Source organism: Falco naumanni, chromosome 2, assembly GCF_017639655.2.
Source record: "Falco naumanni isolate bFalNau1 chromosome 2, bFalNau1.pat, whole genome shotgun sequence".
Taxonomy (NCBI): Eukaryota; Metazoa; Chordata; class Aves; order Falconiformes; family Falconidae; genus Falco; species Falco naumanni.
In genome coordinates, this window is record NC_054055.1 from 95,740,088 (window position 1) to 95,767,094 (window position 27,007).

A 27,007-nucleotide genomic window follows, 5' to 3' on the forward strand; every position below is an offset into this window, starting at 1 on the left:
TATTTTCAAAGACTTTTTAATCAAGTAAATGTAAGTAGAGACCAGCTTGTATAAGGGTGTTTAAACTTGCTGTTTGGACTTTGCATAGTGAAGCTTTATAATACTAACAGGAAATCTACAACAAAATAATTAATATGATCACAATCATGGAATGTCAAAAAGTTATGGGGAAAAACTGAAATTTAAACCAACTGCTCATTATTAATTGGTCCTTATTATTGAAACACAAAATTAATTATCCCAGGAATACTGAAACATTAATCTTACAACTGAAGACAGTAACTGCACAGAATAGATGTTAAGCAAATGATTTAATGTAATGAGAGCTTTACAAAAGAAAATAGCAGCCACATATCATGTGGAAAAAAGGATGTGAAGTGTATGAAACTCAATACTATGGATATGTCAACAGTTCCTTAAAATTAACATTGAAATTTACATTCTGTTAGGACTTATAAAATATTATTCATTGTAGTTAAACATAGCACAAAACCCAACATCTGCTTGCCTGAGAGATTAGCAGGTACAAGATACCTAAGCTTGCAGCATTTAGTTTAACAAAGAATATGATCTAACATACAACTCATGAAGCTCTATGCACAGTTTGCAGTTCTGTATAGAAGAACAGATCTGAAGCAGAAGTTTAGCAGAAAGTGAGGATGGGCACATAAAAAATTAGGCAACACAAGACTTCCAGACTCTCAGGGGAATTCACAAAGTTTCTGCAAGACTGAGATTTATTGCCCACTTACAAACAACAAATGGTAATTACAAGACAAATATAATAATTAAACATAAAAGCTCTGGAATTGTACAAAGATACTAATTTCTTGTGGTTGAGATGCATTGTTAAAAACAGTGCTAGCTGAAGGGATCTTTGCAAAGATGCAATGCAATCTCCTGCAGTTACAAGGGGACATGGCTGAACAGGTAAGACACAGATTCACCATTGTGTGTTCTTCGAATTGCCTCAGCCAGGATCATGGAAATGTCAATAAACTGAAATAAAATTCAAGAAGAAAGTTTATATTTATTTTTCTTGGCATTGCATAAACATATGAATATTTATTCAATTTACAATTGTGCTTGTACCTCTTCTAGGAAGTAAAATAATATTAAAGCATAGGTACTTAACTGCATTAATGCAACATAAAACTAAAAGATTGAGTAAGAAAGCATTGAATAGAATTGCTGCACAGACATATTGCTAAAGATTTCTGGCAGAGGGCATGTTGTCAAAAACCACTATTCTAGCCATCAGATGGCAGTGTCCACTTGACACAAATACAGTTTAAGGGAAGTATAACTTAAGTGCTTGCCTTGTTTCAATAAATGCCAAAAACATTTTAAGCTTTTTAAAAACTCAATATTGCATTAAAAAACCCAATCTTTTATGCTTTCCTTCATTCTGTACTAACAAAAAACTCCATAATGGACACAGGACTTCCCAGAACAATCTCATTTAAAAGCTACTGACACGTCAGCTTTGCATTTTCAGTTTGGTTTTTAAAAAGAAACTTGTTATTTTGAGCATTTTCATTAGTTATTTAAGAAAAGCACACCATCTAAGATTTCTGTGGCATCCACAATAACGTAACTGAAGTTTCTACATACAAATATTGTATGATTAATACTGATCAAAAAAACCCAATCCAGCCAATTTTACATTTGCCACTCTTTCACAGTCAAGCATACTCAATCTGTTGTAAATACCCAATATTTTGCAATACTCTACTACCAGAATCCCCTTAAAACAGCTCTTTAGCATGCTTTAAGCAAGATGTTCTGCAAACTATATTTCAGAATATTGTTTTCTTCTCAAGGCACAAATTCTAGCGTCAGTGAACAGCAAGATGCAATTCCAGAGTTTGAGCAGATGACAAAACCACCACTGTACCTGAATTTTTGGGCAGTGTTTCATTTTCTCTTCCTGGGGGATTGTATTAGTTACCACAACCGCCTCAAATGATGCATTATTAATCCGAGAAATAGCAGGACCAGAAAAGATGCCATGAGTAAGAATGGCATAAACTTTAGTAGCTCCAGCAGATACTAACCTGTAGAACAGAGGAAAAATAAGCTGTGATACATGTTTACATACACTACTATAGATGAAAACACATACAGAGCTCTCTAAAATACATGTTACACACAAATTTCTCCTGGAAGCTACAGGAAAAATGTAAGTATCTACAAACTAATTCAGAGAATTTTTAACTTTTCCAGGTTATACGAGTAAGTCTCTCACAAAAAAAAACCCAGATGAAGCCAATTAAATAAGAAAGCTGCTATAAGTAGGAATGATACCAATATAAAATGCTGCACTTTTGACCATATCAGCACAACACAACTGAATTCCAGCACAAGTTTTCTATCTTAATCAGGCAAAAATGAAGTAGGTTGGATGGCAGTATTCACAAATACTGTGCTTTCATTTTGTGTACCGTTATTTTCATTTGGAATTCAAACAATTCCACTTGGAAAGAGTTTCTGAGGAACAAGAAATATTAATGATTAAAAGCCTAGCTTTACTGCAAGCTTGTGGGAAGACATGCTGCTGATTCAAGCATGTAGTGAAATGATGCACCACAGGAGGAAAAAAAAAGTATAAATCACAGAACTAGAACACCTTGTGAATGAGTCAACCTCTTAATTTAGTTTTGACTGGCGTCTCTGCCTCTGTATGCTCAGCTATGTCCTAGCTCCTTTCTAGTCTTACAAACGAAGGCCCTGAAGAGTGATACTTTATCAGATCATAGTACAAACACATTAAGATAGGAAGAGAAACAAAACAGAAACATCATCTCATTTTGAATGACTCACCAGAATCCAAAGTTTTCTGGTCAGTCTCAGCATTACATTTAGTAACTGCCACCTACAAGGAGGATGTACTACAACAGGGTGCATACCGAGAGTGTGTACTTAAGTTCATACTTAGCAAGGTGATCTGCTGGATCTGAAAATACATTTCTTGGTTCATCTACTTACATACGTCTAGGTTGCTACGACAAAAAGAGGTCTAAAGTAATTGGGTGAGCAAGCCTAATTAAGCACGAAGTACATCTCACCTAGATTTGACATTAATGAAAAGCACTACTTCAAGCCAAGAGCATGATACAAGGCAGCCTCACTCACACAAAAACATCTGTCTTAGCAAACACTGCAGGTACATTGAAGGTTTCTGATTGTTTTAGAACATGCTCTCTAGAAATTTCCTGTAGATAAATAAAGTGCTTCTTTCTTATCAGGAAACAAAGGCCCCTTTTTGACATTAATTAACTTCCTCTATGCCAGGAGTATTAAAAAAATATTTCAAAAAAATCACCGGGTAGGCAATTTGTGGGTTTGATCTACAAAGGGCACAACCTAGAAACATGATTTGGGGTCTGATGCAGATTAGCATGCAGATAGCAAACAACTGTACAACATCTCTTTGCAAAATTCCATCAGATTTCCAACAAAGTAAAAAGAATCACAAGACTATATGAATCATATGAATCCCTCTGCCACAAGTTTTTCACATCCTTTTTATCTAGATGCAAACAGCAAGCCTGCAACTAAAGACTGTAGACTCAGGGGACGATCTTTACTTCAAACCACCAACAGTAGTATCTGGCACTGAAGCTTTACCCTGTTGCTTTGACACCATTTCCCACAGCACACTCCTGGAGAAACTGGCTGCTTACAGCTTGGACAGGTGTACTCTTTGCACAGTAAAAAGCTGGCTGGAGAGCTGAGCCCAAAGAGTGGTGGCGAATGGAGTTAAATCCAGTTGGTGGCCTGTCATAAGTGGTGTTCCCCGGGAATCAGCACTGGGGCCAGTTCTTTTAAATATCTTCATCAATGATCTGATGAGGGGAAAGCACACCCTCAGCAGATTTCCAGACAACACCAAGTTGGGCACTAGTATTGACCTGCTTGAGGGTAGGAAGGCTCTGCAGAAGGATCTAGACAGGCTGGACCGATGGGCTGATTGTAAGAAGTTCAACACTGTTAAATGCCAGGTCCTGCACTTGGGTCACAACAACCCCACACAGCACTACAGGCTTGGGGAAAAGCAGATGGAAAAGTGCCCAGCAGAAAAGGACCCGGTGGTGTTGGTCAACACCAACCGTGTGCCCAGGTGGCCAAGGCAGCCAACAGCATCCTGGCTTGCATCAGAAATAGTCCGGAGAGCAAGACTAGGGAAGTGACTGTCCCCGTTTTCAGGACTGGTGAAGCCACACCTAAAATACCGTGTTCAGTTTGGGGCCCCTTAACTACAAGACAGACATTGAGATGCTGGAATTTGTTGAGAAAAGGGCAACAAAGCTGGTGAAGGGTCTGTAAGACAAATCTTATGAGGAACAGCTGATAGAACTGAGGTTGCTTAGTCTGGAGAAAAGGAGGCTTGGGCGAGACATTCTCGCTCTCTACAGCTACTTGAAAGGAGGTTGTAGTGAGGTCATGTTGGTCTCCTCCCCCAGGTAAGAAGCTATAGGACAAGAGGAAATGGCCTCAAGTTGCACCAGGGGAGGCTTACATTGGATGTTAGGAAAAATTTCTTCACCGAAAGGTTTGTCAAGCATTGGAATAGGTTGCTCAGGGAAGTGGTTGAGTCACCATCTCTGGAGGTGTTTGAAAGATGTGTAGATGTGGTACTTAGGGACACAGTTTAGTGGTGTACTTGGCAGTGCTAGGTTAACAGACAATGATCTCAGAGGTCCTTTCCATCCTAAACGATTCTATGACTCGAATAGAGTCAGGCAGGAAGTACTATATGGACCCATCTTGGATGCAAGAGTATTTCATACCCTCACAGTGTCTACAAATACGTTGGACAGGAATGTAAATTCAAGATGCTCTCAGCTGACACATACCAGCTTTAGAAAGGATTACATCCAAGAGTAGCAATGCTACAGTAAATGTTCAGCAACATCAATTTAACACATTTCTGTGTCTTTCTCCTCAGCAGTTCCTTCCCACTTCCAATGTGCACTATTTACAATCATACGGGGGTGGGCTTTGCTATAAACAATATCAAAATACAGGATCTTTGAACGGCAGATTTAAAACCTGAGGACTGTGGGCAAGTTTAGACTGCAGTCGACCTCCTAAACCAAAATTGGTAGCACAGATTTGGATATGCATGGAAGGGCAGGAGCACTTTAGTCCAGCATTGTTCACCTGTAATACCTCACACTTTTTCTTAATGAATTTCAGCCCATTCCTCCAGTTTTTTCAAAACTATTTTGAAGCTAGAGTTGCTGCCATATATATGGCCAACGATAGGAAGAATGAATCGTTTCAGGAATCTGGAACTTTTTTTTTTTTTAAAGGCTACAGACATTACCAAAGTTCAGTGCAGTCAAAAATGCCAACTTCTGTGGAAAAACTATACCACCACCCTGAAAGATACCAGCATAAAGCCAGCTGGAAAACCGTAACATAATCCTTTCTACTTAGCACTGCTAGAGCTTCAGTGAAGCTAGTGGGCCTACATTCACATGCTGTGCTCCAACAAGTGGGCTAACTGGAAAGAATCCAGAGGGCATTGATAACAGAGCAAAAGTCTAGAAACTGTGTGGAAAGACTGAACAAACTGAAGTTACTTAGTCTAGAGGGTAATGAGAACACGCAACTAACTTCCAGACACAAGTCAGGAAAATTTATTCTCACCTCCCAGGATGAAAAGTACAAGTAGTTTTTATAAGGAAGACTTGCATTAAAGATTAATATTAAACATGCATTAAACACTGGGGAGACAATACTTTCCAATATTAAATCAAGTAAAGCTTTGTGAAAGATTGCCTAAGGAAAGTGGAAAGGCTCCATGATGAAGTTCAAGAGAATGATTTTCTGTCTTTTCTGCCTTGGAATTGAAAAGTGTGCTAGATGGCCCAAGTTCTTTCCAAGTTCTATGACTTCGTATTCATTCTGTCCTTTTTCTAAACACAGATAATGTATTTCTGTAAATATTTTCCCAATTCCATGTTCTAAAGAAGGACACAGCTTGATCACAATACTGTGTGACCTATAGACACAAGGATCAGAGACACTTCATGCTACAGAGGTCAGGCTGGGTTATAAGCATACAGGACACAGCAACTGCTTTCACCAGCTGTCTGAAGGTTACCGTACATCAAGACAGGGGGCCAGTTCATAATACTACTTACTTGTCTGCTGCATGACATATTGTGCCACATGTGTCAGCCATATCATCAACAAGAATTGCCACTCTGTCTTTCACATCACCAACCAAGACCATTCTGTCCACTTCATTTGCCTTCTTTCTTTCTTTATGAATGAGAGCAAATTCCACATTCAGTCTGTCAGCAATTGAAGTAACCCTAAGTTACAGGAACAAATACACATTTAGGGAATTATTTTCAAAGAAAGAACAGAGCCATACATCTGCATTTGTCATAAAACACAATTTTAAAGTTTCCTGCTGTCAAACTACTGCAGCACAAACTTCTGCACCTAGTAAGACAGGTTAGCAACAATCTTAATTCACTGCTAATAAGTACAACCAGAAAGACATACTCCAGAAATCGTGTTTTGTTTTGCTTTGGTTTTTATATTGAATTGACTTGGGTTTTCTGTCATTAAGTGCCTAGCTTTGAAAACATTTTGTTTATTCACAAGCTTTTATTAAACTGCTGAAATACCTAGTCACACTAGATAATTTAAAGTAGAGTAGCCTCAGTTCTATGCCCACAGCAGCATGCACTTTAATATCCTAACTGAAAATACCATTGTAGAAACATGAAATAAAACCAAAGGGAAACCCAAACAAGCAAGTTAATAGTGACTAATAATTCTTTTAGCAGCACTTGACTAGTAAGCAAGTAGCTTACTTCATCAGTAACTCTCTTAGCATACATCTGCTTGACAAAGATCTTTTAAAACTATTCAGGGTGACCACTGGTGGCCAGACAAACCTCCAATAACAAATTTAATTTGTTACAGTCTTCCAATTGCTTTTCTCAGGTTATTTAATATGCCAGAGCTGGTAGGTATAAAGACACAGGAATAAACAATACCGTGCTTTTTCTGTGGTGCCACAACCTTGTAGTCTGTTTTTTTAGACTACATTTAGAATGTCGTTAACAAGTTTATTAACATGCACAGTTAACAGGGAATACAGTTTTGTTTCTCTACCACTTAAATATGAAGGAATTGTTAGTTACTGTATTTCAACAACTGGGTGACAAACAAAAACCTCAAATGTTTTGGCATTTTTTGAGACAGTGCAATTTCATATCAAATCTCAATACATCCAAGGCATTAAGATAACTATGGAATCTGCATATCTTGTTTCAGTAATAAAATTTAATAAGCTGGGTAAAAACACCAAACAAATGGTAAAAAAAACAAAAAAGAATTCAGGTATTTTAAATGAGCTTTTTTCTTTTATTTCTTTGATGTTTAGGGATTTAAAATTTAAGACAAGCTTTCTTCATATTCTATTCACTTTTCATTAACCCAATAATTATTTTTAAGGTCTACATGTTTTAAATGGAAAAGCTACACCATTTTCTTTACATTACTGGACATGAAAGAGAAGCTGTGATTATACTGAAAGCAACATTATCCCCTACTTCACCAGTAACTGCTCGATTGCATTACAACAGAAAGTTACCAAAGATAGACTCCATCTATGTTAAATAGAGTGACAGTGGTCCTCAAACACCCCCACCTCCACCCACCTCTCTTACAAGCAACTTAATGTACAAATATTTTGTAGGGGAAAAAATGCTGTCTTATTTGAATTCTTAGCAAAGGCTGTATTTTGTTTAACAAACAAAGCAAAAACAAAACCACAAACAAACAACTGTGGAAACAACAGTATCCAGATAGGAACAAAGAAGTTTAACTGACAGTCATCCCAGTTTTAGAATGCTTTCCCTGGTTTATATTCTTCACATCTTTACCTTGGTTAACCTAAAAGAAAACAGCTATGGAGTTCTAATCAGTCTTATTTCCTTATTAATTATTACAACATGAACACTCACAACAGACCCAAGGACTTCAATTAAAATCAAACTGTGACGGTCTTTCACATTTTTCCCCCTACTACATTTCAAACATTTAAATTATTACAGGCTCACATGATTCTTATATCGTTTGCCTTGGCTCCCATTCATTCTGTAGCAGCACCACAACCAATAAAACTTTAAAATAAGCATTTTGCCTTAATGGCATGGTTTAATACCTCACCAGCCAGCATGCTTCTGAGCTTTTGCATTAGTTTATACTCAACAGATACCATACAAAGGACAGTCTGCTAAATGAATAATGCATACTGTGAATGAAGAAGCACTCCAATGAATTAACTTCTCTATTTTTACCTTTTGCCACTCAAAACAAAACTTTACTCTCTTTTTCTAGTATCCACAGCGCACAACTTGGGGTCAATAGGTTTACAGCTAGAATGCAATAACATAATGAAAAAAGAAACAACTCAAACAAGCTCTTACCTAAGTGCCAGCAGGTACAGTGGGGACAGGCCACATGATTTGACAGAGAAGGGAAACTTAGGCAATTCCAGAGTGAAGCAGGAAGAGATGCAGCAACTGGACTAAAGAAGCAAGCAGCAGGAAAAAAATCTCTTCCCCCCTGCAGAGGGATTCAGCTAATGAGGGCATATCCAGGGAGAGAGAAAAAGATTTTCTTTAGACTATAGAATGCTCCTGGATGTTTTCAAGCACGAACAACATACGAACTAGTTGTTCTGTTTTTACAACGCAGTTGGATTCATCAGTGATGTATCCTATATCATGCACAATTCATAAAGGAAAAAGATAACTAGACAAACTAGTTCATTAACCACTAACCGTATGGAAAACTGATTTTTTAGGCTTGTATAGTACCTTTTTGCACCACCTGCATCAGGTGAGACTATGATACAGTTTCTCCATTCCAAAATGTTCTCTTTAATCCACTGCAGCACCGCAGGTTCTGCATACAGGTTATCTACTGGAATGTCAAAGAAACCCTAGTCCGAAAGGGAAAAAGAGTTTTATGAATATATGTTTATGTCTTACCTGGAAGAAAGACAAGGGAAATAACAGAGCCTTTGACTACCATACATGATAGTATTTTACACTGACTTCTGATATTACTACAAAATGCAGCAGAAGCTAGACAAATACTAATGTCTCTAAGCATGTCACCCAATAGTAGCGAAATAGAGAACATCTGTTCTCAAATGATAGAAAAGACGATCACCTTCAGGCACTCAAGTAAAATTATGCTTCTGAAAAGCTCTCAAAAAAATCCAGTGAGTAATACTCAACTTCGATAAATTTCAACTGCTTGACATTCAGTGTTTCAATATGAAGATTCGAGTTAGTATTACTTGACCAGCAGAAATGGAATCTTACTTTCTGTGCAAGTTGTAACAAGAAATCCGTATTAAGCCACGAATGAAACTGCTTTTTATTTACATGACAGCCATACAGCATAATAGAAAATTCTGATTAAACAGAATACCAGAACTGGAAGAGAAGATATTTTCTAGAAAAACAAGGTATCTTGAAAGGAGGTACACATGAGAATGATAAACTATGTTTGCTCTGTGTCCGAGTAAGCCAGCCTTTGTCTCCACTTCTCTTAAGAGAATATCGTTCCCTTGGCTGTAACAACAAAACTATCTAGAGCAATACCATAATCTCTGACCAGGCCAAGATTAAGAGAACGTGCCCCAAACCAGTATATTTTATGTTCTGGACTTGGCAAATTCTATTGAAGACTCCAAGGCACAGGTATTTGAAATGCCTGCAAAATCACCCCATAAAATCAAGGCTGGTCTCCTTCAAAAAGGGAATTCAATTAGAAACAGATAGCGAGACTCTGAACCCCAAGAATTTCACTTCTGTACATAGCCTTTCACAACAATGAGAAAAAACAGATAGTTAATACTAGCCTTTCACATTAATTCAGTAGAACTCCTAGCCACTGTTAGTAAGAACTGATAGTTACCTGGATCTGAGAGGCATGCAAGTCCATGGTGATGATGTGGTCAGCCCCTGCAACTGACAGCATGTTGGCAACAAGTTTTGCAGAAATTGGAGCACGACTCTGAGGAATAAAGCACAAAATTTTAGTTTTTAAAAAGATGCCAACTAGAAGCACAGTCAGAAAGTTAGCTACTTTTATTGATTTTTCCTTTAGAATATTTAGAATCTAGATATGAAGAGCTTCAGAACTATTGCCAAAGCAGCCTGTCAACAGCTGATCTTGCTACTAGGGTTTTGAAACTCAGCAAAACATTTCAGAATATCTAAATCAGTCTGCCTAATAATGCTTTGTAGGAAGTAGACTAAAAAAGCAGATAAAATTTGGGATATAAATTCCCAATTCTATTGAAAACTTTTAGCTAGCTTTTCTATTACAGAAAGTCAGAAAAACTCCATTTCTCTAAGCCACTACCCTGTAATTAACATCCAACTCTCATGCAACTATCCTGTTCTAAAAAACATTGCCAAAAGCGAAGACTGGGTGAACCCAACTTTTGAAAGCACTGCTTTATAACACACTATCAAGCACTCCTTCATGACACAGTAAAGCTTGTACCAGATCCATGTTGCAGGGGCCAGCCACCCCAGCCTATTTATTCTTTTTTGCTAATTCAGGCTTAATTGTTGGATGCAATTGGGAATCTAAAATTCCCAAAAGGGACAGAAGGGATGAAAAAAGCCAGAGAAGTGCAAAGAACAAAGAGCAAAAATCCAATTAGCAGAGTTAATGCCAATGTCCAGAACTTTTAAAAAGTGATAAGGATACAGAACAAACAGCAACATAAAGATGAAAAATCATACCTGAAAGATACCTCATTTTTTTGTGAGCAACTCCAAAGTTTTGTTAGGAGTTCTTTTGTGCTCTGAAAAAAAGTTATGCTGCTCTAGACAGCTTTCTTGGTAATAGAAATACTAAAAGAAACCTCCTGTTTGGTTTTTGCCAGTCTTTAAATAAGGCTAATAGCTGGCAATAACATTAGCATGAAAGCACAACCGCTATTCAGAGGTTCCATCTCACTGTTAGACTTGGTTTTTGCTGGCACAGTATGCTCTCCTGCTACACCTCTTATCAAACAGCCTCATTCAGCTCTGCCTCCACCCCATGCAAACAACTAGAATGCAATAACATAATGAAAATGTGCTCCACCAGTGCTCAAGGGCATAACTGAAAACAAGCTGAACCACTGCAAATTTAACCTGGAAGTTTTTCTGCCTGTGTCATATCAAGGAGCCAGTATTTTCCTCAAAACATTTGCTAATTTAGGTGGAAACTTGGCATTTCTCTGTTTTAGCATGTAGGTTGCCAACATCCTTCCAGAAAGGAAACTGCAATATTGCAGTCTTTCCTATGGGTGGATCAAATTTAATCACCATCATTACAGAAATGCTTCATTTCAAAAACCATCCCTCCTGGTTTTGTGTTTCACAGAACATCAGCACCATGGCATCTGTTTAAGATACACAGCAGATACATGCAACAGCCAGTACTTCCCTAGATCTCTGCAATTCAGATGCACATGGCTTCTGTAAGAGTTTGCCAACATTAGTACTTCAGCACGGACAATCTTCCAGCTACTGAGGACTATGCTGCTCCTCATTTAAATTCAGTTCCATAAGGCCCAAGTCAACCAAAGCTTTCTGGATATTTTTATTACTTGTAGTAAACTTTTGGTTTATGCCATACAGATTTCTGATCACTTCAGCTTGCCTCGCCAGTACAAACTGACATTTTCAAGTTAGGCTTCAAAACATTCTCAAGTCTCTGGCAACATCTCATAAGACAAAGATTTAGTTTCTACTCTTTGGAGACTATCACAACGTTCTCCTATTAGGTCTTCACAAAGATCTGGTTTGATGCTACTGCTAAGCTGGACTAACAGGTGATGCTGAAACAAGTTGTTTACTCCCCTGCTTGTTCCATCCCTTCTTCCCAAGCTATACACTCCCACCACTTCCCTTGCACTGCACACCAGGACTTGCCTGGACCCACAGCACCCGGATGAGGCAGCTCAAATGGAAAAGAAGGGAAGATGGCAAACCAGGACCACCCCTTCTGGTAGAAACAGATAACTAGTTCAGGCTAGCTGCTAAAGGCAAATTATATTCTTCCCAGAACATGGTTTGCCATTTCCATTCCATCCAGCATACTGAATTTTGCTTTTATTTTTTCCCCATTTCTGTTCAACGCGAATACCACTTAGCTTGTCTCACGTATAATGAGTATCACCATCACAGAAAAAGCCACCCAAAATACTTTCCTGCATCAAATACTAATGTATACATTACCAGTTGTTACTTCTTTCAGCTGCTGGCCTTGCAGGCTGCCTTCCCAGAAGGAAAAACTTGAAGGTTTTACCACTAGGTAACTTGTTTTAGCAGACATGCACACATCAGATTGCCTACGTGTTGGTAGGCAGAGGGTCTTGGAAGGAAAGATAGCCAGACACCAATACCTGTTTCTCAAAACGGGCTAATAGGAGATTAAGACAAACGAAGTTTGCAGCTATCCGACAGTTTCCTTTACATAAACTTGTGCATTAAAAAAATACACATGTTCAAAAGGATTTGATTGCTTGCATACAAAATATTTGTGCTACAATACCGTCCAAATTGAAGATTTTTAAATCAAAGGATGTATATTCACAGGAACCTCAGATAACCTGGCCTCATTATTCAGAAATTTAGATGACAAAGGTAGATGAGAACTCAAGATTTTCTTTAACTTCAAGTTTGTAAGGTTTGCTTCTGATCAGAGAGGCAAGAACACAAAGAAATTCACAGTATTCATTGTTCCATTTTTTGACAATTTGAGATTAATTTCAGAATTAGTGTAAAACGCAACATAACATTATGTACAGAAACTAAATTGCAAAAAAATAATCACTGAATTTTTAGTTCCTAAGCAAATTCCCCACTTACATATAATAAGTTGTATAAATGATTTCTTCCTTTGTGATGCATTACAAATTTATTCACAATTCCTGAAATTACCAGGGGCAGGGGGGAATCCACAAAGCTAATATTAACAACCTCACAAGAGTAACTATGCAAAGGACACATAGCTGAAAGTAGAAGTTGTCCACCAAGATTAAAGCTCTGTTGGCTTTAAGCATCTTATTACATTGTCTTGCTCAAAATGCAACACATGCATACTGAAAAAATTTCCAAGAAACCCTTAATATTTATAACTGGAACTTTCACTTCCAAGAAAGCCAGTTGTGAAGTGTATGGATACTGAATGTTCACTAATGTATTACCTAAATTTATTGTTTCAAAAATGAGATATGCTTTGAAGCTTCAGAAGTTGACAGCCATTATCTTGAATGTCCAGACAAATTTTTAACTAGAGGCTAGGAATCTTCTAGTAGCAAATTATTCCACAGCATTAATATCATGGCCCAGGTGAAACAACGAATCAAGAAGTGAAACTGAAAATGTTCCCAGTTATACATAATGTAACCCAGTAAGTTTCACCCTTTGAGGCCATATTAATGGAAATGCATAGTGTTAGATAAAAAAATAAATAAGGATACCTACCCAACGCTCCACGGACCCCTTCTACAAATCAAAAAAACAAAGTTACATGAGCTGTAGAACACCAAACTCACCTGTCACTCTACTTTGAACTTATCTCAAAGGCATCTCTGCAGCATCCTACATAAATGTGTCCTGCCCATGGCTTTGAAGGTTAGCATGATTAGAGGATGCATGAATGCAACTATGGCCAAACACAGATACACCTGAGCTAATTTTAAATTAGCCAGCTTGTGTATCAGAAGTGTTCCAGTTTACGGCAGTACTTGACTGTGTCTAAGTTGATTTACCAACTTTTCTACGATTCTCAGCAAGCCTTTTTTTTTAACCTCTGTTTCACATTTAAAGCTAGTTCAGGTTTAATGCTAGAATTTCCAGAGTAGATTACACAGGCCTTGTTCAGAATATGATTTTTTACTGCAAGACCCTTTCCTTAAATAAATAAATCAAGAGCACTTTCATTGTTCTCAGTGATCATAACTGCAAGAGGCATGAAGAATACAGGGTTATTTCAAGCAGCAAGTACTCAGTCTATTTAGTTCTTTATGGATTAACGTTAACAAATTCAAACCAGAAAACAGCATCCAGCGAGTGAAGATTACACTGCTTCAGTTCATGGTCAAGAAAACTACAGCAATAACTTTCTCCACAGAAAAGAAAACTTGTGTGTAACCATAGGAAGAAAATGGCTGGCACTTCTCTGACACTTCAGGCAGCATATAAAGCTTGTGCACTCAACACGGGTCAAAGACCAAATGATGTGATGCAATCCAACAGCGGGAGGAAAGATCTCCCTGTCAATAAGCTGCCCAGTGCTGACAGCTATATTATAGCTTATTTTGCAACATGGAGGTCAACTACCAAGGTTAATTTCCAAAGATGGCAAACATTTTCTCAATTGCAAAACAGAGGTAAAAAAAAGAAAAAGAAATGGCTTGCCTAGAACTGCAGAACTCTGAACTATTCTAGAGAATAGTCTGGAACAACATTCAAAATCTGTTAATCAAAACCATTTTCCTAGGCTATCCATCTTCAGATGCCATTTCTAAAAGACAGGATGCTCCTAGGTGGCATGCTGGGTGATTACACTACACTACAGGTTTTAAGTGTCTCTGAAGTCTGTCACATGGATTTTGGGTTCCCTTGACAAGGCATAACCTGGATGCGTGGAAAACTTGGGACATACTCATCCTTTTCCCACACCCAGAACTTACAGTATGGTCCAGCAGAATCTTCCAATATCAATTTGGAAATCAAACCGTAGTGAGATGCTTTCCTTTTTCAGCACAACATTTATTGCTTCCCTTTCAAGCTCTTTTGATAAAAAGTAGTATTTCAGCTCTCCTGATCAAGGTAGAGCATTATTCAATACGAAACACAGCAAAAATGAAGAACTAGGAGAGCTAGGCAAAGAATATGGAGCTACTATCCAACTCCTGGATTTTATTTTTGGAAGTATAACAAGTGGGTTTTGATAATGTTAGTACGGTGTTAGAGAACCTGCACTTCAAGAGCATACCAGAAAATAACTTTTCTGTATTAAGCTTTGTTCACAGGCTGAGCATTACATATTTTGTAATAGCTGCTATTATTTTTAGTTTCTGCATTACTTCTTAGTACTGTTATTTTTTTTAATATAAACTAAAGAACAACAGAAGGGCTTTGGGGGGGGATTTCCTTGATGCCCAAAGTGAAAGGGAAGGGGCAGTCCATTTATGGAAAGTATCGGATAGGGGCAATTTTCCAAAGAGTTAACCATTGCAATTCATTCTTAAAAGCCAAATTCACATTTATTCTTGTTGGTTCTTTTCAAGTGAGTTTAGGTAATAGTCACACAACATACTAGAGGGTATTTTTATATAGAGAGATAGGAAATTTATGTTCTTTATTTTTTAAAAACAAACTCGTCATACAGAATTTGTTACTGTGGTCAGCTTTGCTGAACTGGTATATTCATCAGTTATGGCAGATCAAATTCAGGAAAAGGGGACTAAGATCAGAAAAATTTTTACAAGTTTCCATAAAATTTTAGGTTTACATCTATAAAAATAATTACAGAAACAAAAGCTTCGTTAACCTGCCTTGCAGCATAAAATAATGTTTATATTAATTACTGTTATGCATTGCAGATTTCATTAGTTCCTTCCATTTGGCTCTGTTCAACCATATAGGATAAACTTCACCTACATAATGGTTACAGCACTTCAAATTTAGGATTCAATTCCATGCAATTAAAATGTTTAAAAGGGTGTACTCTCTTCATATAAAGAGGTAAAAACAGTAAAGCTAGAAAAAGCAGGAAAAACAGTCCCATAAGGTGAGATTTGCTAGCAGAGCACTCTGCAATATACCACACACAAAGGACGTGCCTACTTTTTCAAACCAAAGGTATGTCAATTACCAAAAAAAGCAAAAATTAATTTGTCTCACTTCATTTCACCTATAGATGAAATAATTTAACATTTTACCAAAAAAGGATGGGGAAAAAAGTGCAAATCTTTCAAATTACTTAAACATTTCTGAAAATATGTTTCATCTCCAAAAATTTCAAGTGAACAAGGTGAAAAAAAGCCTCCTGACATTACACGTGTCTTACCTACCTTGTCTTTCTTATCTTGTCTGGCATACGGAAAACATGGAATTACGGCAGTCACTCTGGAGGATGATGCAATCTTGCAAGCATTGATCATGATGAGCAGTTCCATTAAGTTGTCATTTATTTCTCCACAGCCACTCTGGATGATATACACATCTTCTCCTCTCACACTTTCACCAATTTCTACACTGAAAGAGCAGGAGAAGACCATTTAAACCCTTGAACAACTGGAAAAGCATTATTAAAGAACAGAAAAAAGTTTTAACAAGCTTTCATAAGATTATCTGCATGTAGAGTAAGATTTTTTTACAGCGATTTGGATAACTGTCCCCTTGATACAAACTCTGTTTCATCATAAGTCGGTTTAAAATTTATTTCAGCCTAGATATGGTTTTCACAAGGTCTGCACAAACCAATGTGTAATTAAGGCTATAGCACAGATGCAGCTCAGATTCTTATTAAGTTTGATACTGCTTTTTTTCTTTAGTCTGTATATTCTGTCTCCTTGCCATGTCCTTGGAGATGGTCATTTAAAGAATAACCTACATAAGTACAGAAACAACAGAGCCAACTTCAGAGCATTAAATACTACCGGCATCAAAATACCTCCTTAAAAAAAGGCAATTTTTTTCTGTGATAATTGAGATGTTAGCCAGTTTGAGAAACTACTGTATTTTAGAAGAGAGAAGTACCAAACCACAGCCCCAAAACAGAAAACTGGTTAAAATTTACAACATGATGTCCAAGTATTTTTTTTTTCCTAAATTAATATCTTAGAGAAAAGCCAAGGACTGCTCATCAACAGCTCACCATGACTCAACAACTCTCAGGGTCTGTCAGTTGTTTTATTTGCTCTAACTGTGCTTACATACTTTGGTTCCTTATACTACCAGTTATTTTATTCTTCCACAGTTTTCAAGGCAAGCTCTGGTACTGATCACTGCTCACATCACAGAATTAAAAAATTAAACAGAGCTTACAAATAAACAGGAAAATTAAAACAAATCGATGTGGATTCTTTCTAAATTATAGACCCAAGCAATAGAAATCTACTGTTGAACCACACTAACTTTTCACACCCGTTACTCCAAAACGTACACGTAAGAACAGCAGACTAACCTTCGTTGTTCCCTGAATCCATGCAAAACAAAAGAAACATACAGACTTCCTAAATAATGAGGCGATCAGACCTTTCAAACCCACGTTTTGTCATGTTTGTCTTAATTATTAAATGCTAAAAGTCTTGGGCCCTTATTTAAAAAGTTGCATCTTTAAACAAGACAAATAAGCAAAAGCTTCTAGCTGGAAACCATCCAAATGGCCCAGATGTGGGTAGAATAATTTCTCTGATGGGTCCTTCAGTGCTGAAGCTTGTTCTACTCAAACACAGTCCAAACAGCTTCCGTATACCAGCTTTCGGGGTGCTGTGTAACAATCATTAGCTTTCTGTAGATACAAAACACAGAAAGGAATTTACTGCTTAAAACCTTAGTGACATGCAAACATCTGATTTATTACTATCAAGATAGTTGAGTCCATGCTCTCAGCTCCCCTACTTGACTCCTCTGCAGTCCCACACAAGCCATAAAAACATCCTGTCATAATTTTTCTCCTTAATTGAATACATTTTTTTTGCCCGAGAATGCTACTAGCAGGATTTCTTAAGGCCAAAAGAAAGCAAAACATCTAGCAAACACCAGGATCTCTGGAAGTCCAGAGGTGGTCAAGGACAGTGTCATTTGCAGATATGTCAGTGTTAATCCAGGAAACCTTTTGGAGGCTTTCATTATGGCACAAAGATGCAAATTTTTGGTCATAAAACTTAGTTCCCTGTCCAAGATTTTGATCAATAGGGCTGTTAAGAGAAAACTGTTTTGATCAACCAATTTTCTTAGTTTGTTTTCCTTTTTGGACAACATAACAAATTCAGTAAGACATTTAAGTATATTCCATAAGGGGAAGAACTGGTCAGGCTTAATTAGAAGCCCTACCAAAACCAGTTCTGGTGTTAAAATACCAGAGTACCACCTCCCAGAAGAATAAACAAAACCTGTCATTGCTTCTGGACGCACAAATCCAGCTCCTCAGCTGCACCTCAAATGCTGTGTTCAGGTTTGAGCCACTCACTGAAAGACAGACAAAGTGCTAGAGCGTGTCCAGAGAAGAGCAATGAAGCTGGTGAAAGGTCTAGAGAAACAAGTATTATGGAGGAACAGGAGGGAATTGGGGTTGTTTAACCCCAAGGAGGCTCAGGGGAGACCTTATTGCTGTCTATAACTAGCTGAAAGGAGGTTGTAGTGAAGTGGGAGTAGGTCTCTTCTCCCAAGTAAGAAGCAATAGGACAAGAGGAAATGGCTTAAAGTTGTGCCAGGAGAGGTTTAGATCAAATATTAGGAAAAGTTTCTTCACCAAAAGGGTGATGAAGCATTGGAAAAGGCTGCCCAGGGAGGTGGTGGATCACCGTCCCTGTATGTGTTTAAAGAACACATAGATATGATGCTTAGGGACATAGTTTAGTAGTGGACTTAGCAGTTCTGTGTTAATGGTTGGACTTGATCTCAAAGGTCTCTTCCAACCTAAACGATTACCATGATCCACCCACTAGCTAATGGGCACAGCCTCAATCATTGTTACAGGTCCATCGTTACTGTTATAAGGACTCTAAAAAATTATAATCACTAGCGGACATGGCACACAGACCTGCTTAATAACAAGTGTCACATACCAGCCCTTTGGAAAAGGTCCAAAGATGACCACCACCGCATGCAAAATTCTATGGCACCTCTTTCAACTCAGAACTGTGAGGTTAGACTCCAGTTCTGGAAATCAAACTAGGAACCATTACAAAGGAGAAGAAAGTAGAAAAAGCCCAAGAAGAAAACACTGTCAATTTTCAGGGGAGAATGCTATTGGAGTGATAAAGAAGGGCAGAATAAGTCGTTAGTACTCAGGGAAAAAAGTAACCAAAAGTTTCATAGACACATTATGTAACAGTAATAGAAAAAAAAAAACAACTTTGCTGAATGACAAGAATAAGTGATCCTGTTGCTCATTATAAAACCACAAAGAACACTGAATTACAACACTTGGAGTTGTTTTGCTCCTTTAAAAAACCCAGTCATTTCTAAGCATACTACTAAGAAATAACAGGTTTCAAAATGTCAGGGAATACTCTGAGATAAATATAGATCTGGTTAATACAATGAACCTGAAGCGATCCTTCTTCAATTGCCATTAATTACTATCTTTTCAGTGACCTTAAGCTAGCAATAACTTTTTCATCTTGTAAACAACTTGAAAAACAAAAATGCTACTACTTTCTTTCTTGATGCATTTGAAAAATTTTTGGTTATGCTTTTCAGGCCAGCATGACATACTTATTTGGCACACAGAAATATGAAAGTATGTGCATAGGTATACAGAAATACCATTTCTAGTGGACACAGAAGTTACGTACAGACTAAACTAAATCACGCTTAAATTAACACCTGCATAGCACTTGGGTAAACATGCCAGAGAATAGCATAATGTAATTATTGCACAAAGATCTTCTCCCAATCAACTGGAGATAGCTGTGCAACAGATCAGCTTTTCCCATCTCTCATCATCATCTACCTTCTCAAAGATCAGTATTGAGAAATATTGTGTCTGTTGGTTGAGTTTACACATAGCTGCCTATTTTACCTTCATTGAGCCACACAGTAAAAGATAACTAGTCATTGTGTTGCAAGTATTTCATCAGATGTAGCCTGTACTAACCCTGCTGATTTTTTTTGGATGGATCGGGGGGTTTTTTTGTTAGTTTTTCTTTGGGGGGAGGGGTGTGGGTAGTGGTTTGGGTGTGTGTGTGTTTGTTTTGGGGTTTCTTTTGCATTTTTTCAGGGTTTTTTCCTTTGGCTTTTTTTTTTTTTTTTTTTTTAACACGTTCAGCTATAACACAGGCAAACAGTAAGATACTATAAACTACAGTATCAGATATCTGAGGTATTGTGCCTCTAATATCTATTAGAGAACACTAAGTTAACAGCAGTCAAACTTTGCAGCAGTTACTAACATTACTACTAAATTCCAGTTAGACCATCTATATCATGACCCATTAACTGTTAGTGGGGTTATTTAAACAATTCCACATAGCAAGGACACAGAGAAAGGACACAAGAACAAGCTCTTACCTCAAGATTACAAGCTCTGTTTGTTTTATGCAATTGAATCAAATTCAGCTATTTGGTAACAGTTTAAATAAACTTCTCGTTCAAGAAGAGTCAACAGAACCTGTGCATTAAAAGCCCTGACACCACACAATTAGGTTTTAAATTAAAAGTTACAGAAATTAATAGCCCACAAAAGTAATTAACTTTGAGCCAGTTGCTTGGAATCCACAAGCACAAGGGTCTAGTGGGAAAGATACACATAAGACAGGACATGATGAAAAGCAAGTTTGGATGTTGGTATCTGCCTTCATCTTGCAAAGGCTGATTTGAGAGTTCAGTGTACTATGTAAAAACTTGGAAAGACTAATTACCACAGATTAAGGCTAAGGCTTAAAACCCACTTATGTTGCAAACAAATTTCAATGGTTGAAGCATCTGTTAAACAAAATTCAAAGATCAGCTGTAACAGCAGACTCAGCTCCTTCTGAGCTAAATTTATAGTAAGCTCCCAACAGAATTTACAGCAATGGGAATTTTAAATTTGTACATACTAACTAAAAATCCCCGACAAAACAGTTGTGGGCAAGCAGGGGAGTAAGTATGCAGAGCCAGATTTAAACGGTAAATAATGTAAATCCATAACTAGTATCCTGTTGAAATCATGCACTTAAAAGGGGTCTATGTACTTCTAAAAATAATTACAGCAGATTAAACTTCTAGCTATGCTTACAAGTAGTAAGATTTCTCAAGCAATTTAGGTACTGATAAAGTAGATGTGTACTTCAGACACTTAATTTCCAAAGAGGCCAAAATCTAAGATCTAGAGTCCTCATACAGTGTGCAAAACGAATCGATATTTCAAAGGTGATCAAAACCAGTCCACATGCTCAATTTGCAATCCTTTGAAACCCAGCCAATGGGCAGCACTAAGCAGAGGGTGTGTTTGACCTCTTACCTTTGGGAACGCATTTTGCAGAGTAGTCTTTTAACACAAAACCTCCAACTCACCGGGCAAATATTTTTAACTGCCCTGATGTGGTATAACAAAGCAGGTACTAGCAAAGCCCAAAACAACAAAAAGTAAAAATGCCAGTTGGTTTTAAGTCTATAGGTATCCTATATCTCCTGGCACCCACAGTCTCCCCTCAGCTCTAGGCTCTTTCAGCTTGAGTAACAGCTCCAAGACCAACCCCCAACTAGATCTTCATTGACACTGCCCCATCCTAATGGTGGACACGGGCATGCTAGGCACCACAAGGCAGGAACCTTCACTTGAGCAGCTCTGGGTTAAGCCGTGTGTAGTCCAAAATGAACCCTCAGAAATTTGGAAACAGAAGTCTAACAAACCTGAACAGAGAGTCTTCAAAGGCTGAGTACCAAACACTACAGCTAAGGACATGTGGGATCATCGAGCATGATTCAAATGGATTGTTTTTTGTTTGTAAATTTCAAGCATGTAGCATCTACTTAAAGATTAAACTTGCAAAGTATACAGAAAGGTCAATAAAGTGGAAGCGTCAAGCCAAAAGTTTGAAGATTTTTTTGGCCTTTTTTGATTTGGAGCAATGAAGAACATGATAAACGGCCGTATTTACTGCACCTTCAATTCCCTATATAAACAAAACATGCAATCCAGAAGAAATTTTTATTTTGTTCAGCCAAGCTAGTAAAATCTGTTTCTGCAGTTTCTTCTTGCACACAACAGCATGGATGGGGGGGGTGGGGGAGGCAAAGGACACAGCTGCCTCCACTGTCACAGGCAGCACACAAAAACCCCAGCTGCAAATCACTTGCTCAGTGTCTGGGCAGTATGGAGTCACTTCACATCCCACTATATCCCTAATCTCTATGCTTTTAGCCAATTTAACACCAGCTAATCACCTGAGCTTGTTTACTCCACAATCAGGTGTCTGCAAAAACCATAACCATCTACTCCAGTGAGGGTGAGTAGCACACACCTCACAGCCCCTGCAGCAGCCAAACCCAAAGGAACCTGGGTACAAGAGATGTAGTGAGGTCATGCCTTATCTGAGATAACTGCAGAGAAGAGCTGGAGGATGCTGAAGAGAAGATGGGAGGGAAATGTTACAGCCCAATGCTCAATTGTACTTCCCTGAGATATATCACCAATATGAAAGTTTCCAGCTTTGCTCCCGATTTCTCAGTTCTTCATGGAATTGTTTTCATTACTCCACTTTGTGTGAAATACAGACTCACAGTGATCCTTGTAAAAATTCTCATTATAAAAATCAGCTATTTTCCCCCATCTTCTAAGATTAAATTTTAGTCCAAGACTCCAGTTTTATTTATTTACTTACAAAAGGCCCTCATAACACAGCTTTTCCCATGCAATGTCCCTTTGTACTCAATCCATACTTTCCTCTATAAAAGCATACACTTAATGTTTTTGAAACAACCCAGCTTCAGCAGCTAAATAAGGCTGTGTCAAATTCACGTGCCGGGCAGGACTCCAGTTCCCTCCCTCACAGATCTGTCAAGAAGATCTGCAAGCAGGCCTTCAGCCCATGAATCTGACTGGAAAGCCAGGAAGCTCACAAGAATGGATAGGAGCACTAACTTCTTCCACTGAGACAGATGCGTGTATGACTGTCACCTTTCACTCCAGTTTCCCCATTTTGCAAATAACAAGTATTTCGAGGACACAATTAAAATAAATAGTCTTTAGAGAAGCAAACATACAATTTATTGTAAGAAAATACAATCATTAAAAAAGTGATGTACAGTCAACAATATTTTTATTAAATCAGCTGACTCACCAAATATACCTGCTTTGAGATTTAATTGTGTATCAACTATAACTAAATGCCGTCTCAGTGTATTTGGAGACAATTTTGTGAAAAACTTCAGTGTTCAGTATCTGTATGCTTCTGTTGCATGTCTGTCAGTTTCACGATGCTGAGGTTACAACAGCCATGCCTGTTTAAGAACTTCCATTCCTTTCCTCTTCCTCTAGCCTGCAAAACACTGCTGATGACAGTTGCTTGTGGGGTTTGAAAAAGATAAACTGACTGAACCCCCACTGCAGCCCTAGCATTTGCCAGATAAGGGAGAAGGTGCTACTCCTCAAGCTCCTACCATGACACTGTGGCTGGCACTTAAGTGACACACAAGTTCTGAACACTAAACAGAGTTATCTTCCATAACCAGACATTACTGAAGAGCTCTCTTGCTGCTTTAGTTAGGGTTGCTGGACTTTGGTAGTTAGCTGAAGGAAAGCATTTCCATACAGTTTAGATAGAAGGAAAAAAAAACAGGGCAGTGGCCAAGTCTACCAGCAATTTCGCTTACTTCCTCTAGCACAGACTACATTTCTGAGTTACAGACAGAGCTGCAAGACTGCTGAAAGGCTAAATCTGAGGGGAACTGGGATACTGCTAGATATGCTCCTCTCAGTATACATTTTATATATATATATATATAAAGCCCTTCTCATTTTAAATGTCCTGGAGTTGGGAATGTACCTGCCCACTTAGCCACAGCGCTTGTCAGGCATGGTCCTATCCTCAGCTAACCTTAGGGCACACAGCTTTAGTTCCTCAAACCTACTGACAACTGCTATGGACTGGGCTCTAAAGCTTGTTTGAGTTGAAATAACACAAAATGTTTAATGACTCTTCCCTCCACTCTATTCCGCAAGCCAGACTAACTGCTGTTCTCGACTTAAAGGTTTCCAGCTATGACACTCTGACAAGGACTTAAGCTTGAGGCTGCACATATTTATCAGTTTAGCCATAACTTACATTTATGTTTAAGGGAATGCTGCAAACCAGAGCTTTTAACAAAAGGTGAATCTTCTCTGCAGCTTGCTAACTTAACAGATCTGACAAAGCAAGAGTTTGTTGACCCTCGGGTCCAAGCTTATCTGTTTGCACTGGAGTTTGCCAGAGTGCCATCGGTAAGGTTTAAGGTTCTCTGAGCACTTTAACAATCATGTTCCAGTATTCTGCAATACTGCAAATATATTTTGTAATGCCAATACATTTGTTTATAAATTTAAAAACACAACAAGAAAAAAGATTGTCCTAGATTATCTTTCCGTACATGCACACACCATGAAAATTTTCTATAGAGACTAAAAATCCAGATGCCTCAGGAAGGGACCACTACAGCATAAATCTTATAAACTGTAGCTGTAGTTTAATTTCAAACACGTTGTTGAGGAATCCTCTTATTACTATTGCTGATTTTTTTCTTATGAAAATTAGTCTACAAAACAGGAAGGCCAAATCCTGAAATAAGTTGCTAAGGATATTGAAAAGATTACCCACTTAAAACATTACGTAGTGGATACAACTGTCCTGGCTGAGGGGTTAAAAAAAAAAAAACAAAACAACAAACCACCACACCCCACACACCCCCCCCCGCCCCGAACTTCATTTTACAACCTCATAAGTATGGAGCAGTGGATGAAGAAAACAAAACCAAACATTTAAAGTGTTAAGGCATTTTAAGTTCATAAAAAAAAAGTCAAAAAAAGACATCAAGCCTAACTGGTCACTGTGTTGCAACAGAAGCAACCAGAAATAGTGTTTAGATTAGAGCCATTCCTCCTATCTATACCACACTACATCCCTATTTGCCTAAGAAAATAAACTAGCACTACTAGATTAGCCAAACTACTGACATGCTGCAGTCACCACTACCTACTTGTTTAATGGCAGAGGCCAATACTGCATACCTGAAAAATTAGGTGAAATTATAAGCTAAAGATTATTGTATGATGCAGCCTAGAATTTAATTAAGCCTCCTCACAAAATAAATATGCAAACTTTAGAGATAAATTTCTACCTTGGATGAAATCTAAATCAGTTAATCTCTCCTTAAAACATAGCAAACTGCAGAACCAAAGATAAGTGTGTCTGGGGAATAAACATTAAAAAAATTAGAAGTTAGCAAGAAAGTCATGCAACCAAATACACAAATTAAGTTTTATCATGCAGAAAAGAGATCAAAGAGCAATAAAGTGAGTATGGGGCTGGAATGACTTGAGAGAAGATTTAAACCTTCATTTAATCAGGAATGAATAGAAGAGTTAGTGTGCAAATATTAGGTTGCATAAACACCAATGGAAGAGGGTTTATAGTAATGCCAGTGAGCATAACTAGAACAAGAGCAATTAAACTGAGAATGCAAAAACGTAGACAGACTAGAAGGACAAGCTTTGTAAGAGCAGTTTTAGAATACACCATGTTAATCTTTCAAAGGAAGCAATGAAAACACGTTTGTTTAGGAGATTCAGAACAAGAACAGATAAAACCAAACAAGACAGTAACCTCAGAGACTAGCCAGCTACTTCCAGTCAGGAACTCACGTTTCAGGATCAGCTGGCAGCCAAGTCTCATACACCTATACAGAACAGCAGCGGTACAGTCTTACCAGCTAACGGGCTGTCACCTCAAATTAAAATTCTCCATTAAAAATGAGTAAATAAAACAGGTGGGTCAGAAAGCGAAGATGACAGACTCATAAAGAGAGGCAATATTAGTAGAAAAAGCACCTGCAAGCTCATTCTCAGGGAGTCAGGGGGGGCAAGCTGTCCTCACGGTGTCACACAGGGTCTTTTGCACTGTTACCAGAGGCACTTTCTGCATTTGGCTGGCCGGGAACGCAACACACCTGCACTTCCAGCAGTCAGCCAAGGCCATCGTAACAACCGTACTACCCTCATGCGGGACAACAGCTTTGGACTGGGGAGGGAAGCTGCACAGGAGCTGGAACTGCTGCACCACACACCCCCGGCTGCTGATACAGAATAAAGACCCGCTGCAACAAAACCTGAATCGCGATTCGAGCCAGGCTAACCTGAATCGCGATTCGAGCCAGGCTAACCTGAATCGCGATTCGAGCCAGGCTAACCTGAATCGCGATTCGAGCCAGGCTCCTTTTCAAGTGCCTGGCCCATCACTACCACCCTGCTCTTATGCCCACTCACACACAGAGCCGGCCCAACTACAGAACCGCGCAATACACTGCAACCCTAGATCAACCCAACCTAAAACCAAAACGGTTTTATCTTTACGGCGATAAAGCTGCTCAGCCGCTCGGCCAGCCGCCCGCCAAGGGCGGGATGAACCCCACGCTGCAGACAGGCCGCCTGCAGCACCCGCCACCCTCTCCCCCCACAGGAGGATGCTCTCCGCCTGCCCAGGGCCCGGGCCCCCGCCCCTCCTCCGGCCGGCTCAGCCCGAGCGAGCGGGACAGCTCCGGGGCAGCGCCGGTGCGCCTGGCCCCTCCTGCCGGCTCCGGGGAGAGGGGGGGGGGCGGCGGCCGGGGACGAGCGCCGGGGGCCGGGCAGGACGCGCCTGGCCGCGCCGCACCCCGCGCCCGCCCCGGGCTGCCCACTCGCGGGCCGCGCCGCCTCAGCCGCCCCGGCGGGACCCGCCGCCCGCGGGGGTGGGACCGGAGCGCGCGCAGGTAACGCCGCGCGAGGCCGGCGGCCGGGAAAGGGGGCCCCGGCGAGGGCAGCGCCGGTGGCCGCGCGCGCCGCTCACGGCTGCCCGCCCCGCCGCGCGCACCTGGTCTCCTGGTTGCTGAACTTCTTGGTGACCACCTTGCCCAGCTCCAGCCCCAGCCGGTCCGCCACCCGCTGGGACAGGTCGTGGTGGGAGCTGCCGCTGAACAGCACGATGTTCGGCATGGCGGGGGGCGAGAGCGGCCGGGGGGGCCGGGGCTGCGGCGAGAACGGGAGAGAGCGCGGGCAC

At 39.3% G+C, this 27,007-nt stretch overlaps 1 protein-coding gene and 1 long non-coding RNA gene across 3 annotated transcripts; both read right to left on the reverse strand.

Annotated features, from left to right (window-relative positions):
* On the reverse strand, positions 1 to 27,007 carry PRPS2 (phosphoribosyl pyrophosphate synthetase 2). 2 transcript variants are annotated; one of them, XM_040582748.1, is made up of 8 exons: positions 26,822 to 27,007; positions 16,139 to 16,322; positions 13,542 to 13,562; positions 9,967 to 10,065; positions 8,856 to 8,980; positions 6,156 to 6,329; positions 1,898 to 2,057; positions 1 to 999 (listed from the first exon to the last, which is right to left on the reverse strand). In XM_040582748.1, exons 1-8 carry the CDS (start codon positions 26,941 to 26,943, stop codon positions 907 to 909), a joined length of 978 nt encoding a protein of 325 aa, XP_040438682.1. In that variant the 5' UTR covers positions 26,944 to 27,007; the 3' UTR covers positions 1 to 906. The 2 variants fall into 2 exon arrangements, with proteins under 2 accessions (XP_040438682.1, XP_040438683.1); XM_040582749.1 differs by lacking the exon at positions 13,542 to 13,562.
* On the reverse strand, positions 20,006 to 26,629 carry LOC121082967. Its single transcript, XR_005826189.1, has 2 exons — positions 26,163 to 26,629; positions 20,006 to 26,081 (listed from the first exon to the last, which is right to left on the reverse strand). It is a non-coding gene; the product is annotated as an uncharacterized LOC121082967 (long non-coding RNA).